A 15,186-nucleotide genomic window follows, 5' to 3' on the forward strand; every position below is an offset into this window, starting at 1 on the left:
GAGGAGGAGAGAGGAGGAGAAAGAGAAGGAGGAGGAAGAGGAGAAGGGAGAGGAGGAGGAGGAGGGGGAGGAAGAGGAAGAAGAAGAAGAAAAAAAGAAAAGACCAGCCATCCTGGAGGTAACCACAGATAGCACAAGGCAAGGGGACCTGAGAGCTGAGACTGGGGGACACTCTCTGAAATTGAATTTGGGGTATCAACAGCACAGTAACACCAGGGCAGAGGTAGGCTTAAGCCAACAGAGGAAGAAACATGGGCTCCCAGACGAGCACCATGCCATACTAAGATGGGATAAAGAGGAGGTCAGCAGCAGACCCTGAGACCACAGGCCAGGTCCCCCCCCACCCCAAGGCCACTGGTTTCTGAAGACTCTCTTGACCAAAATGCAGGAGTATGGGGGAGCAAGCAGCATGTCTTTAAATGGTCAAGTTTTGAACCAGAAGTGATCAGAAAATAAACATGTTGCATTGAAATCTTGAACTATCATTAGACTACATTTTCTCCTAGGAGCAGAAATAGAGATTTGCCGTCTGAGTTCTATGCGAAAATTTTTATTTCGATTCTTCTCATCTGAGTCATGGTCATTGTACTTGCTTCACATAGTTTTTATTGTGACTAAAGGCGGCTCCATCTACAAAGTCCCTGGATTTGGCACATAGTAAAAACTCAAAAAAATTAGTAGCCCCTCTGCCTTTCCCTCCTCCTTCCAGACTTAACACCTGTGGGCTAGAGCAAGGAATGTGAAATCATGCAGGGAGGAGACACTCCCAGGCTGGGAGTCCCATCACCCATCTATGTCCCTCGGGCTGTGAAGCCTCACAGACACTGGCACCCTATACCCACATCCCTTCTCTGCAGTCACGCAGGCTGGGCTTCTTGATCTGGCTCCTGTGGCTTATTCTGTCCCTTTGTCCACCAAAGCTTGAGTCCTCAGTTGATCCAAAACACCACCATTTAGGACCAATGAGCACCTTCTCTCTTTCTTTTTTCCCTAGTCAACGTGAACCCTCAGCCACTCCGCTGTCGATATTTAGTAATGCCATTTACTGTGGCAAGGAGTGTTCAAGACAGCCTGCTTCAAAGAAAGATGTGTGAAAAGGTCCCACTGAGGAGAACAAATATCTTTCTATCAACTTCCAGGAGAGCAAATTCAAAACCTCTGTGACCAAAATGAGACAGTCCTGTCTGGAAGGTCCTCTACCATCGGAGGGTCCTAATTTCATTCATCTGCTTCCCCCATTTTATAGTCCTTCAGCCAGTTCTGCAATGTGCATCAATTTTTCCTTCTAGAAAAAGATGAGCTACTAAGCAACAGAAGATGAGATTTCCAGGAGAAAGTTAAAGGAATTTTATAGCCTATCTATGTTGTCCATACCACCCCATGACAGCAGGGCCTTCATAAATTCTTACTAAAAATAATATTGTTTGAGTCAAAAGTGAAGAAAATTTTTCTGCAAGTCTGTGCATAATATAACTCTCCCTGCACAAAGCCTGGGATCAAGAACAGGATGTGTTATGATGCTGTTGTGATGGAAAGAACATTGTGCAGGGAATGAATAAACTCTGTCTAAATGGCATCTTGGAATAACAGTCCCAGGGGTGGATAAGCCTGGGTTTGGGAGTCTAACTGTTCATTCATGGCACCTGTATGATTTACCAGAGGCATCTGAACACATCTAGCATTGTGACACTGATTTGGTCAAGTCTCAAGTCAAATCAGAGTTTGACACAGCAATGAGTCTGCAGTCAGCATCTGCTATCACACATTTAACCTGCAGCAGAAGTGCTGGACCTCTCAGCCAATTTCAGGAATGCAAACAAGACTCATCAGAATCGAGCACCATCTCTAACCACCATTAGAATGGCAATGTGTGCACTTTGGCCAATTTCAACCACCCAACAGAGAATCAGTAACTATAATAACACATACACATGTGGTACTTTAAAACTTACAAAGTTGTTTTGAACAACTTTATGACTACTTATTCTCACAACATAAGAATAGATATTGTATCCCTATTTCAAAGGGAAAGAAACTGAGGCTCATAGGAAATAAGAGATTTGCCCAAGAGCAAGGAGCTGGTAGTGTACAGCCGGGACTAACACCCGGGTCATTTCAGCGGGTGACACAGCAAGGCACAGTGATGTTATTCCCAGTCATTCACCTTTGCCCATGACCTTTTCCCACTCCTCAGGCAGCAGGTAGGACAGTCTGGACTTACTGGATTGGAAAGGAAGGAAAAACTAAAAAATGAAAAAGCGAATTTCAAGTTTTTAAATTTTGGAACTTCTGGCAGAAAAAAAATATATTGTAAAATCTGAAAACCCTGGTTTCTGAGTACAAAAAAAAGGCAGCTTTGTACAAACAGTAGAACATAACTGGAGGAAGAGCAAGTCATTTCCCCAAAAAAAGACTTCATTGGCCATGAGGAATCAGAGAAATTTTAAAAAAAGGAATACAAAAGTGGAGGTTCTGTCCCCCACCCCAGGTGGGTACACTAGGTCCAGGAGACAGGCCTGTAGCAGACTCTAAGGTATCCCTCTTCCTGGTGTCTATGCTTTCACATAATCCCCTCCTCTTGAGTATGGATGGACTCTTAGACTTTCCAACAGAACATGATTACATATATGTGATTATGCTGCTATGATTGTAGTGTCCATTGACAAGGAAAAAAAATATCTTGTTGACTACAAAAAGCCAACTGACATATTGTGAGTTTTCGTGGCAAGGAACTGAGAGTAGTCCCCAAATGACAACAGGAAAATGAGGACCTCGATCTGGCAGCCTCCAAGGAACTAAACACCGCCAACCACTATATGAGCCTGGAAGATCTCTCCTCAGTTGAGGCCCAGATGAGAACTCAGTCCTGGCCGAAATCTTGACTAGAGCCTTATAATAGACTCAGCTAAGCAGTGACCAGACTCCTAACCTGTGGAAACCGTGAGATAACAGAGCCTCTACATTTGTGGTAACGTCATTAGGCAAAAATAGAAAATTATACAGATTAGTTTTAGGAATGTGTGGGAGAAGGGATGCCTTTCACTCCCAGCTAAGGTTCAGCAAGGTAAGTGAGGTTCCTAAGTGTTTCACAGCCCCATCGTGGGACAGATGCAGTGAAAGAAAAATGGTGGTTGGAGATGTTTGAGCCAACAGTACCTACATCACTTCCCCAAGTCTGCGTCAGCCTTGCCAAGGCTCAGGAGTACAGCCAAGGGGCTAAAGGGCATGGCTGAGGAGGGACAGCAGACAAGGAGGGTCTTGTGGTCAAGACAAGAAAGACCTGGACCAATAACACAGACATCTCAGCAGGTGCCACTAGGATCAATGCCAGAAACTGAACTAGAGGTCGAAGGCACACCTCTCAGATGCCAGCATGGACTTGTGAGGTTTAAAGAAGGAGTTAAGGACTAGAGATGTAGGTCACTGGTGGAGCACTTACCTAGCAGGTGTTTGTTCCCCAGCACATCGAAGGAGAAAAGAGATTCTATGAATAAAAGATTTCAAACTTTTATGGTTCCATGAGTTAGGCTTTTTAAGGTTCTAATATTCTTTATTCCTAAAGCCTGAAGATCGAGGTGTTCTTGGTAGCATTGTTCTCTACTGGGTTTCTACTGGGGAGAGAGAATACATAAACTAATATATCCAACTGGCCTTGCATTTCTTCTTATTTCTTGCATCCTTGGCTTTAGGACTTGCTTTTATATGTATAGTTTCAAGAATCCAAGCAACTTATAAGACTGGTATGAAAAAGAGCATTTGTACCCACGGCCCCATTTCACCATGCAGAGAAAACTACTTTCAACTTTAAGTTGCTTTGGTCTTGGGCTTTCATCCCTATCTGTAAGTAACACACTGACACTGCGTGTTACTTGGACTTTTCCACCATTCTTTCCAACCCCTCCACACACACCTACTTCCTATTCCCAACCTCCCAATGAAGTTCATTCATTTTTAGTTAAATTCAATAAACTCAATGTTTACATTATTATGATCCATAAATACTATCCACAACTTATTCCTTAGGTTTGTAGGCTATGATTACTTATATTTTCTAATACGTTTTCTTTTCCATGGAGTTTTAACATGGTCTTGGTCTTTCATCTGCTTAGTTTTCTATATTCTTGTCATTAGTTCAACTATATACAGTAGTCTCTTCTCAATATGTTCAGAATCATTAGGAAGTGTATCATTTTTACATTCTTGAATATTTTTCTCCTAGTCTTCTAATCTTCTCCAATGGTCTGAATTACTGCCTAAATCCAGTGCAACTGTGATCTTGAAATTTCCCTTTACCATTGTTATGGTTTGGTTATGAGGTGTCCCCCTCAAAGCTCATGTGTGAGAAAATGCAAGAAAGTTTAGAGGTGAAATTATTGGAAAATGAGAGCCTGGATTTTGTCTCTAAAAGCTTTTTAAATCTTTCTTCACCCCCAGTGTTCTGAAATTTTATGATGTGCCATGTTTGACACTCAACGGGACTTCTCAGTTTGGATACTTGAGTTTTTAATTCTGAAAAAGTCTCAAATTGTTTCTTAAATGATGTAGTCTTCTTTACTGTCCTTGTTCTCTCTTTCTTTGACTTTTACTATTTGGGTATTGGACCTCCTGCACTGGTTCTATAACTTTCTTATATGGATTCTCCTATCGTCTATCACCAGACTTTCTCTTCTACCTTTTGAGAAAATTTATCAAATTTTTCTCCTACCCTTTCTATTGAGCTTTTAATTTTGTCTCTCTTTTTAAAATTCCAATAGTTTTGGATTCATAGCATTTTTCTTGTCTCATGAATGAAATGTCTTCTTTTACCTCTGAGAATATTATAAATAGCTGGTTTTCACACTTTTTCCTACTGCAGACTGTTTATTGCAAAAGTCTTGTATCTGTTGTTTTGGTCTCTCTCACACATGTAAGAAAATGTCTTTATAATATAGAGAGCCTGGGCTGGGGTTGTGGCTCAGTGGTAGAGAGCTCACCTAGCATGTGTGAGGCCCTGGGTTCAATTATCAGCACCACATAAAAATAAATAAATAAAATAAAGGTTTAGAAAAAATAATAATAATATAGAGATCCTATGCTACCAAATCCTAAGAGTGTGACTTTCAAAAGGTCCCTGGAAGCCCTAAGGATGTGTGGCTGGAATTCAACAGGCCCCTCCACAGTCAGGTGATGAGGACTGTTCATTAGGAGGCCCCTGGTGTCCGGGTCCTAAGTCTTTCCCCTTAGCCTGATCAAACTTCTCAGAGAAGTTTCTTCCTGTTTCCTACAAGGAGTGATGAGGCCTGTACTATGGGTTAAGTGGCTCCTTGGATTTCTTGATTACTAGGTTAAGATTCAGCTTCCTCCAGTCTGACAAAGTCACTATCACTGGCCCATCTGCTTTCCAAGCTCGGTTGGTTGGAAGAACTGGTTGACTCTCCTTTCTTAGTCTTTGTTGAATTTATGAATTTCAAAAATAAAAAAGGAAACGGAAGTGTGGGTGACAGTCTGAGACCTCGCCGCCAAGCTGGGAACCGGAGAGATGGCAGAGACTGACCCCAAGACCGTGCAGGACCTCACCTCGGTGGTGCAGACACTCCTGCAGCAGATGCAAGATAAATTTCAGACCATGTCCGACCAGATCATTGGAAGAATTGATGATATGAGTAGTCGCATTGATGATCTGGAGAAAAACATCGCAGACCTCATGACACAGGCTGAGGTGGAAGAACTGGAAAGAGAAAACAAGATACCTGCCACACAAAAGAGTTGAAGGTTGCTAATTACCCTGAAATCTGGAACACCATTTTTCCAAGCCAAGAGAAGACTGAATGGCTTTTTGCAACTAACTACTACTAAGTGTAGACAGGTTTTATATTATAGTGCATTCTTATCACATATAATAAGTTTTTAGAGTGATTTTTCTCTCCGGTTTCTGGAACATGGTATCTTCACATCTTGAAACTTGGTCAGTTGTGCTCTTAATTATTAAACACTAAAATTTTGGCAGTTCCTGCATAAAATTGTCAAACTTTTTAGTGTATTTTTGTGAAGTCCTTTTTTCCTGCCATTCTTTTCTAGTAGTTGCTGTTTGATAAAAGTTGCTGTATAATTTTTTATTAGATAAGTAGTAAATCCTTCAATTATTGTTGGACTTGGTGAAGTAAAACATTTGTAGAGTTGGATTCTTTCATTTTCAGCACAAAGTGACTGTTGTGCTAACACCAAATAATGTGTTGGCGATACTTTCCAAATGGCTAGAAGTTGTTATTTCAGAAGTGTCTGTCACTACTTTGTTGCCAAAACTCCATTGAACCGCAACTTATGACTAGTCTGTGAGATCAGATGCTAAAGTCAGTGAAAAGTAACCACTGCCACTGTACTGTGTTAGCATTTTTAAATACAGGATGTACTTGAATAGCCTGATGTCATGAGGCATTCGTTAGAGTTTTGCATGAGATTCTAATACTTCAGTAGGCCTCTAGTTGTTCATCTACAATGGTTACCACAAAAAAAGGGGGGGGGGCAGGATTTTAAACTCAATTATTCCATCCTTTCTTTGAGCTACTGATTGAAAAAGAGAAAAAGAAGAGAGAATATTAAGTCTGTGCCAATCACTTGGCTAGAAAATTATGAATGACTGGTAGTAGGCTCAGGTTTTTGAACTATTTCTCACCTAAATTCTTTCAGAGTAATAATTTTTGTTACTGATTATAAAAGACAGAGTTAATAACATTTGCCATTCAAAACTGCAGTGACCATGGTCTTCATAAAGGCAAACCCAGAAAAGAGTAGGGTTTAAATCTCCCATATCACCAGTCTTGTTTGTATTGCAAATATATAATATTAAGAAATATTTTGTCTTATTTATAGATTATATGGAAGATCTTCCCACACTCTGTCCCTCTTCCCTAGCATATAGAGTAGCACTGGCACCAAGGCTGACCTTGGTCTCCTCACATCCTGTCTCTTNTAGTTTTCTATATTCTTGTCATTAGTTCAACTATATACAGTAGTCTCTTCTCAATATGTTCAGAATCATTAGGAAGTGTATCATTTTTACATTCTTGAATATTTTTCTCCTAGTCTTCTAATCTTCTCCAATGGTCTGAATTACTGCCTAAATCCAGTGCAACTGTGATCTTGAAATTTCCCTTTACCATTGTTATGGTTTGGTTATGAGGTGTCCCCCTCAAAGCTCATGTGTGAGAAAATGCAAGAAAGTTTAGAGGTGAAATTATTGGAAAATGAGAGCCTGGATTTTGTCTCTAAAAGCTTTTTAAATCTTTCTTCACCCCCAGTGTTCTGAAATTTTATGATGTGCCATGTTTGACACTCAACGGGACTTCTCAGTTTGGATACTTGAGTTTTTAATTCTGAAAAAGTCTCAAATTGTTTCTTAAATGATGTAGTCTTCTTTACTGTCCTTGTTCTCTCTTTCTTTGAGCTACTGATTGAAAAAGAGAAAAAGAAGAGAGAATATTAAGTCTGTGCCAATCACTTGGCTAGAAAATTATGAATGACTGGTAGTAGGCTCAGGTTTTTGAACTATTTCTCACCTAAATTCTTTCAGAGTAATAATTTTTGTTACTGATTATAAAAGACAGAGTTAATAACATTTGCCATTCAAAACTGCAGTGACCATGGTCTTCATAAAGGCAAACCCAGAAAAGAGTAGGGTTTAAATCTCCCATATCACCAGTCTTGTTTGTATTGCAAATATATAATATTAAGAAATATTTTGTCTTATTTATAGATTATATGGGGAAAACAGATTCTGTAATAAAGACACCAGAATTGTCATCCAGCTGCAGCAGCTCTTGGGAGGGGCCAGCAGCAGGTTCTGCAGGGTAACCTGAGTGTGTGCTGCCCGGACTGGGCCCTGGGCCCGCTGCAGCCTGCATGCAGGGTGTGTTCAGGGCTATTGAGAGCAGTAGAAACGACAGGCTGCTGGCTATTGGAGGATGGTGAGGACTTGGGGAGGAGTTGACTTCTTTGAAGTAACATATTTCAGAGGCCAAAAATAAAGGTGCCTGAAATCCTGCTATTGAAAAAAAAAAAAAAAAGAATCACTTTTTGGTCAGTGGGATTACAGGAAGAAGCAGGGGTAAATATGTGTCTTTTCCCTCAATCTACTCTCTCTAACTGGGAGTCCTCCATGCATTTTAATACTCTGCACTGTGTTGATCTGAGAAGCCCTCCTTCTCTTGAGTCTTTACAAGCTACATTAGTTTCCTAGGATGGCCATAACAAAGTACCAACAACTAGGTGGCTTAAATAACATAAATTTATCTTCTCACAGCTGAGGGGCTGGAAGCCCAAAGTCAAGGTGTTGGCAGAGTTGGTGTCTTCTGCAGGCTGGGAGGGGGGTGGTCTCTGCAGGCCTCTCCCCTAGTTTCTGGTGGTTTCCAGGGAATCTTTGGTTCCGCGATGCATCCCTCCCATCCCTGCCTCCATCTTCACCTGGTATTCACTCTACGCCATTTTCTTCTTTCATTGTCTTCTCTCTGTCCATGTCTGTCTCCATGTAGCCAAACGTCCCCTTTCTATCAGGACACCAGTCATATTGGGTTAGGGTCCACACTAGTGACCTCACTTGAACTTGATCACTTCTGTAAGGATCCTATTTCCAATAAGGTCACATCCGGAGGTACTAGTAGTTAGTTAGGGCTTCCATATACCTTTTCTGAGGTCACATTCAATCCATAACAAGAACCAACTCAACTTTCTTTCCCTGCATTCAAGATGACACCAAATGCAGGTGAAGGGCCACCTATTTAGAGGTGTCTCCTGTGGAAATCTCAGCCACTGAAGTAAGTACTGCTCTCTTTATGAAGTTGATGACTCTGAAATGGCAGCAGTGTATGGGATAGAAGGCAAGCAAAGCTGTCCAGCGAGGAATAGCAGTGACATCAGTGCTTCCAGAAGGTTCCCATTCAAGCTCCTCAACCCAGGCACAAGGACACTGACTGCAGAGCCATGATTCACCTGACATTCCTCAATAACTCAGTCCTTTACCATGATTTTTGCTGATACTTGGAACCTGGTCTGGAGTCAGGAAACTTGATGGTCTCAGGAGCAACTTTCCTGCCTCACATTCAACCTTTTTATGCTTTAAGCCTGAAAGTAATGCAATTCTTATATTCTACCCCATAATATATACTTATTTTGATACTCAAATAAAATCTTAAATAACTGACAGTAGTACATATTTAATTCTCTGGGAGAATACTCCAGGCTTATATCCTAAGGCTTATGAATCACTAACACAAACTGTTTTCTAGATACCCTTTTTGAGAGAGCCTTACTCAATGCAAAAGGCTAGGACAATGACCAGTGATGTTCTCTCACTCATATGGCTCTATAAGAACTTTTTCCCTGGAATCAAACTCAAAAGCTTCTTCACAGCAAAGGAAACAATCAATAATGTGAAGTGAGAACCTACAGAATGGGAGAAAAACCTTTGCCACCCGTATCTCAGATACATATCCCCAGGATATGTAAAGAACTCATAAAAACTTAACACCAAAAAAAAAACAAATAACCCAATCAATAAATGGACTTAGGACCTGAACAGACACTTCACAGAAGAAGAAATATGATCAAAAAATATATGAACAAACATTCAACATCCTTAGCAATTAGAGAAATGCAAATTAAAACTACACTGAGATCCCATCTCACTCCAATCAGAATGGCAATTATAAAGAACACAAGTAATAATAAATGTTGGGGAGGATGTGGGGGAAAAGGCACACTCATACATTGCTGGTGGGACTGCAAATTGGTACACCCACTCTAGAAAGTAATATGGAGATTCCTTAGAAAACTTATCCCATTCCTCAGCCTATACCCAAAAGACTTAATATCAGCATACTACAGTGACTCAGCCACATCAATGTTTATTGCAGCTCGATTCATAATAGCTAAACTATGAACCCACCTAAGTGCCCTTCAACAGATTGGATAAAGGAAATGTAGTATATGTACACAATAGAATATTACTCAGCCATAAAAAAGAACAAAATTATTTTTTTAATTTCTTTTTAGTTTCATATAGACACAATATTTTTATTTTGTTTATTTATTTTTATGTGGTGCTGAGGATGGAACCCAGTGCCTCACATGTGCAAGGCAAATGTTCCGCCACTGAGCCACAACCCCAACCCAAAAGAACAAAATTATGGCATTTGCCTATAAATGGATGGAACTGGAGAATATCATCTAAGTGAAATAAGCCAATCCCAAAAAAAACCAAAAGCTGAATGTTTTCTTTGATATGATGATGTGAATTTCACAATGAAGGGGGCAGTTAGGGAAGAATAAAAGTACTTTGCATTAGAAGAAGAGTCATAAAGGGAAGAGAGAGAAAATGGGAATGGAAAAGAGAATAGAATGAATTGGACATTACTATCCTATGTGCATATATGATCACGTAACCAATGTAACTATACATCATGTACAAGGAGAAGAATGAGAAGTTATACTCCATATAATATGTCAAAATATATTCTACTATTATGTATAGCTAATTAGAACAAATAAAAAGAATTGGAAAATTTAAAAAGAACATTCTCCTTAGATCTTATGGACCAATCAATGGAAAATCCCAGAGAGGTGATGAGAGACGCAAGAGAAGCACATGTCTTTGTAGACTGATATCACAAGGCAACATAACCCTGAACAGAGGAAAGAGGAGGAACCAAGCCTGATCTGAACTCAGAGGCAGCATGAGGTAGTATGACAACTATGGGCCTCGTCCCGGAAGACCAAGGATGGCTCCTGGTTCTGCCACTTCTCAGCCACATGAGTCAGGACAGACATGAATGTTTCCTTTGGAAATCTGGGTTGGGAAACAATCCAGTTGTCCCTCAAGGACTCTGGTGACATCTGCCTGGAAAGAAGGCATGGAGCCATCATCTGAGGATTCTGAAAAGTAAATGCTAGCCGAGATGAGGGAAGGAAACAAGAGTTTAAAGGAACCATCTTTAAAAAGAAAGAAAGATGAGTTTCCTTGTTTTATTCTTCAGTATCTCTGAACCTAGATTCAAAGCCAGTCCAAAACCTGCATAAGAGGAGGAACAGAGAAACTGGGTTCTCCGTGTCATGAAGAGAACCCCACGGTTTTTTTGTTTGCTTGCTTTTCTCTACCTATTCACTCACCTCATGGCTCCGGATGCAGACAGGGTCACAGTAAGTAGGCAGCAGAGTGGGGAAACTAAAACCCGAGCTTTCTAGCCAAAAGATCAGAAGCGGAGGACCTTGGGATTGGTTTAGACATGAACCTAGAACACAGTTCTGGCCAATGAGAAATGAAAGGAGGCTCTGGGGAGCAGGGAGAGAAGGCAGATTTTGGTAAAATTTTCTTTGCTCTTATAAGGAAAGAGAAAAAAGACAGTCCTGTGCATCACACTGTGGACTGGGACCACAGCAGCCATGTGCAGCCACCATCTGAGCCCGCAGAGGACAAAGCTGATACCGACACAGACCGGATGGAGGAAAAAACAAAAAAAACCAATAGAACCGGGAGCCCTGGAATAAACCAGCCTGGAGTGCATTACCCAGGGCTTCTTGCGATGAGAGATCATTTTTTTCTATGTTTTGAGTCAACGAAGAAGAATTTATGGAACCTGCAGTCAAAACATACCTAAGAGTAATGTCCTATAAGGTACATGCAAGGCAAGAAGTTTGCTAGACCAGAAGCAAGGGTCAGGCTCTTAGCTTCCCAGCCGAATATTACATCAGTCTTCCCCAGTGCTCAAAGGATATGTTAACTTTAGGAAAAAATGAGAAAACCATGTCTGGAACAGAGAAGGAAGGAGGCCCTCAGGTATTTGCAAAATGGCTTCCTGGACAAGCCACAGGCTCTACCAGGGATGACCCAGCTATAGAAATAGTGAGGTCAGCTCCCTTCCGGAAGCCAGAAACACCAAGGTGCTAGAAAAGATAAGAACTTATCTATTCTTCCCCAACCTATCTAATTGATGTTCAATAAATGTTTAAATAAATAAAATTTATAGGGAATAGAATTGGAAACTCCCAGGTTTTTACATCCACCTACATTTTTTTTTTTGAGACTCATGAAAACACAGACACCATTTCCTTGAAGCTGTAGAAGTGAGTGTCTTGTTCTGCACTTTGCCTTGTGATGTACACACACTTTCACCCAGGAGCACGGTTCACGTACTTGTCAATTGTAGTGATCACACAGAATTCTGATACATGATGGTTCACCTAACCATTCCCATTCACTGGGAATTTTGATCACTTTCCATCTTCCCCTAGAATGAATATGCTGCCATAAATATCTTTGTACAGATGACTTTTTTTTTTCAATTTGGATTATTGCCTTAGGGCATATTCCCAGAAGTAGGATTACCAAGTCAAAGGGTATGAATGCTTTTATAGTTCTTATTACAAATTGCCAGCTTGCACTCCAGAAAAATAGGGACACCTTGCAGGGTGGCCAGCAATGTACGTGGGTAGTCTTTGTAGAGTCTAATACAGTGGATTTTATCCATCTTATTTATTTTTACCAATTTAACATTGACACTCCATAGCTGTTCAAATCCCTATTTCTTTCATTCTTATTTAGGCTGAACATTTCTTCATGCTCATTTACTATTTATAAAACAATAAAATAAAAAAGACACGCCCAGAAAGCAAATCTATCTATTACATGATCTGGTGACATTATAAATTATAAAGGTGATATTTTCAACGTCTTCATAGCTTTGATAAGTCATCATTCCGAATTCAGGTCTTAACTATAAGACTATATAATTCTTTATCTATTTTGGGCTGTAAGCCTTATTTACAATAGTCATAATAATTTTCTAATTTCTTCATTTCACTCAGTCCTTTTTTTCTTTACTCCCAAAAGTCAAAATTCTTTAATGATTGATTCGACTCACCTTGTTTCTGATGATATCTTCTATTACCTTAAATAACACAAATATATTTCTCTTTCGCTGTAGATATAAATATTCTATTTCATCCTCTTTTGATTTTTTTTATGGTTTATTTTACGGTCATTTGTAAGGGCAAACCTGAGGTAAATTTCATTACTTCCTGGACTTCTGAAATACATGGCTAAACCCTTCCCTTATAACATTAACTTGCAAATAAGAGCATGCATCTATTTATTTCTGCACTGGGAAGGCTGGTGCAGAGCAGCTCTGGGTCCAGGATGCTGTGGTGCCACATGCATGATTCCTTAGTGTTGTGGTCTGGATCTTGAGTGTCCCTCCAAAAGCTCATGGGTTATAAGCATGGTCCCCCATGTGGCAAGGTTCAAAGGTAGAACTTTTAGGAAATGATTGGATCATGAGGGACACAACCTCAGTAGTGAATTAATCCATTTGAAGGATTAATAATTTAAGTGGACTACTGGGTATCAGCTGCAGGCAGATGGGGACATGGCTGGAGGATGTAGGCCCCTGGGGAAGTGGCCATGAGGACTATATCTGTCCCTGGCCCCTTCCTGTTCCTCTCCTCTTTTTGCTCCTCGGCTACATGTGCTTGTTGAGAGCCACAGCCAAAGGGGCCCCAGCAAACTTCCAGCTGCCAGCAAACTTCCAGCTGCCGGCTGATGATTGGCTCACAGCGGCCCCAGCAACATCTAGCTGATTGGCTCCTCGGCCCCAGCAACATCTAGCTGATTGGCTCCTCTGCGGTGATGCTCATTGGACTGTTTCCCTGCCCTTTCAGACCACGGAGCTGCTCATTGGGGGACTTTTTTTGGCTCCGCCCACGTGACCCAGCCAATCGGCCTCAAGAGCAGGAGGATTGTGGGAGGTGGAGAGAAGCTTGTGTGGGAGAGAGAGGCTTGTGGAAAGCCGGTGGTGGCAGTTGAGGCTCTGAGGATTTTTCCTGAGAGGCTGTTTTGTTTGGCGTGTGTGGTTCTAAAAATAAAGTTAGTTTCTTTTGACAAGTGGCTCCTGATTGTGCCCAGCCAGACTGCGGCATTTGGTGGGCCGCATGGGGAGCGACTGAGGGTAAGTGAACTGCTCGCCTCTGAGGGCAGGGCGAGAGGATGGGTAGCCATTTTAAGATTCTTCTTTTGTTATTTTGTTTCACTTTTGTTTTAAGTTGCCTGTCCCTGGAGATGTGTAAGATGGAAGAAAAACCGCTCACATCTGAGGAACAGATAGGGAGAAAGGACGGATGGACATTTCAGGAGGCTATTATAATGATTTTGTGTTGTTCCAATTTTGTTTCACTCAGTTTCAGTTTTGTTAGGCGTTATCTTGTTGAGTTGTATTATAGTAGAAATACGGGATCAGAAATTAGTAAAAAACAAACTGAAAGAGTGTTAAGTAAATTGTTAGAGGAAGGAGGCATCTCAGTAAAATCAAGAACAATCAGGGCATACGTTGATACAATACAAAAATGTAGCCCATGGCTTTTTAAGGAGGAGTTGTTAAATATATCACAATGGAACCATCATGGTGAAGATTTAAAAAGAATAGAAAAGAAAAGCCCAGGGACTCTGCCAGTTGGCACATTGCCATTGTGGACGTTCATATCTTGTTTGCTTAGTCCAAAGCCTTCAGTTCAGACAATGGTAGAGGAAGAAGAAGACATAATGATTCAAGTAAAAGAGAAGGTCTCTCAAGTTAGTCAGACAGAGGAAAAGATTCAAGTAAAAGAGAAGGCCTCTCAAGCTAGTCAGACAGAGAAAGAAAGTGTAAAACAGAAAAAGCCATCAGGGGGAAAGTTACAACAGGAGACTGCTACTAACACCTTTCTATCACCAGAGGACGTAAGTGTCCAACTAACAAGGCCACCTCCATATGCTGGGAGGTCCCCAACCCCCGCAGTTGATAGTTGGGATCCTGAGACAAGATCTCAAATATTAACATGCCCTGTATTTGAGGCAGGAGGGCAGCGATTTTACCAAGTTTTAAATTTCAAAACAGTGAAGCAGCTAAAAGAGGCTGTAACAACCTATGGTCCTCAAGCACCCTTCACTGTAAGCATGGTCGAATCCATTAACAACTTGAACATGACGCCAGCAGATTGGGCTAATATGTGTAAAGCTGTGCTAAATGGAGGACAATACCTGTTATGGAAGGTTGCCAATGAGGAATTTTGCAAGGAGACGGCTAGGCGAAATGCAGCAGCTGGTTATCCTCAGAGAAATCTAGATATGTTGTTAGGAAAGGGACCTTATGAGGATCAGCAGCAACAAATTGCATATGATCCTGG

General features: G+C 40.9%; 1 protein-coding gene and 1 long non-coding RNA gene across 2 annotated transcripts in view; one reads left to right on the forward strand and one right to left on the reverse strand.

Moving 5' to 3' along the window:
- Positions 1-7,908, reverse strand: part of LOC125613548 — a 10,453-nt gene extending 2,545 nt beyond the window's left edge. The window contains exons 1-2 of the long non-coding RNA XR_007344089.1: positions 7,767-7,908; positions 1,016-1,019 (exon numbers count right to left, since the gene is read on the reverse strand). This is a non-coding gene — a long non-coding RNA (uncharacterized LOC125613548). The remainder of the gene's footprint in view (positions 1-1,015; positions 1,020-7,766) is intronic.
- On the forward strand, positions 5,442-5,994 carry Hsbp1 (heat shock factor binding protein 1). The gene has a single exon (XM_015487307.2). The coding sequence runs from the start codon at positions 5,519-5,521 to the stop codon at positions 5,747-5,749; it is 231 nt and encodes a 76-aa protein (XP_015342793.1). The 5' UTR covers positions 5,442-5,518; the 3' UTR covers positions 5,750-5,994.
- Positions 7,909-15,186: the final 7,278 nt, after the last annotated feature.

This window comes from Marmota marmota, unplaced genomic scaffold (assembly GCF_001458135.2).
Source record: "Marmota marmota marmota unplaced genomic scaffold, marMar, whole genome shotgun sequence".
NCBI classification, from domain to species: Eukaryota; Metazoa; Chordata; class Mammalia; order Rodentia; family Sciuridae; genus Marmota; species Marmota marmota.

Excerpts from the sequence above, each read along its gene's own strand:
- Hsbp1 (XM_015487307.2), top strand. The coding sequence starts at position 5,519 with ATGGCAGAGACTGACCCCAAGACCGTGCAGGACCTCACCTCGGTGGTG.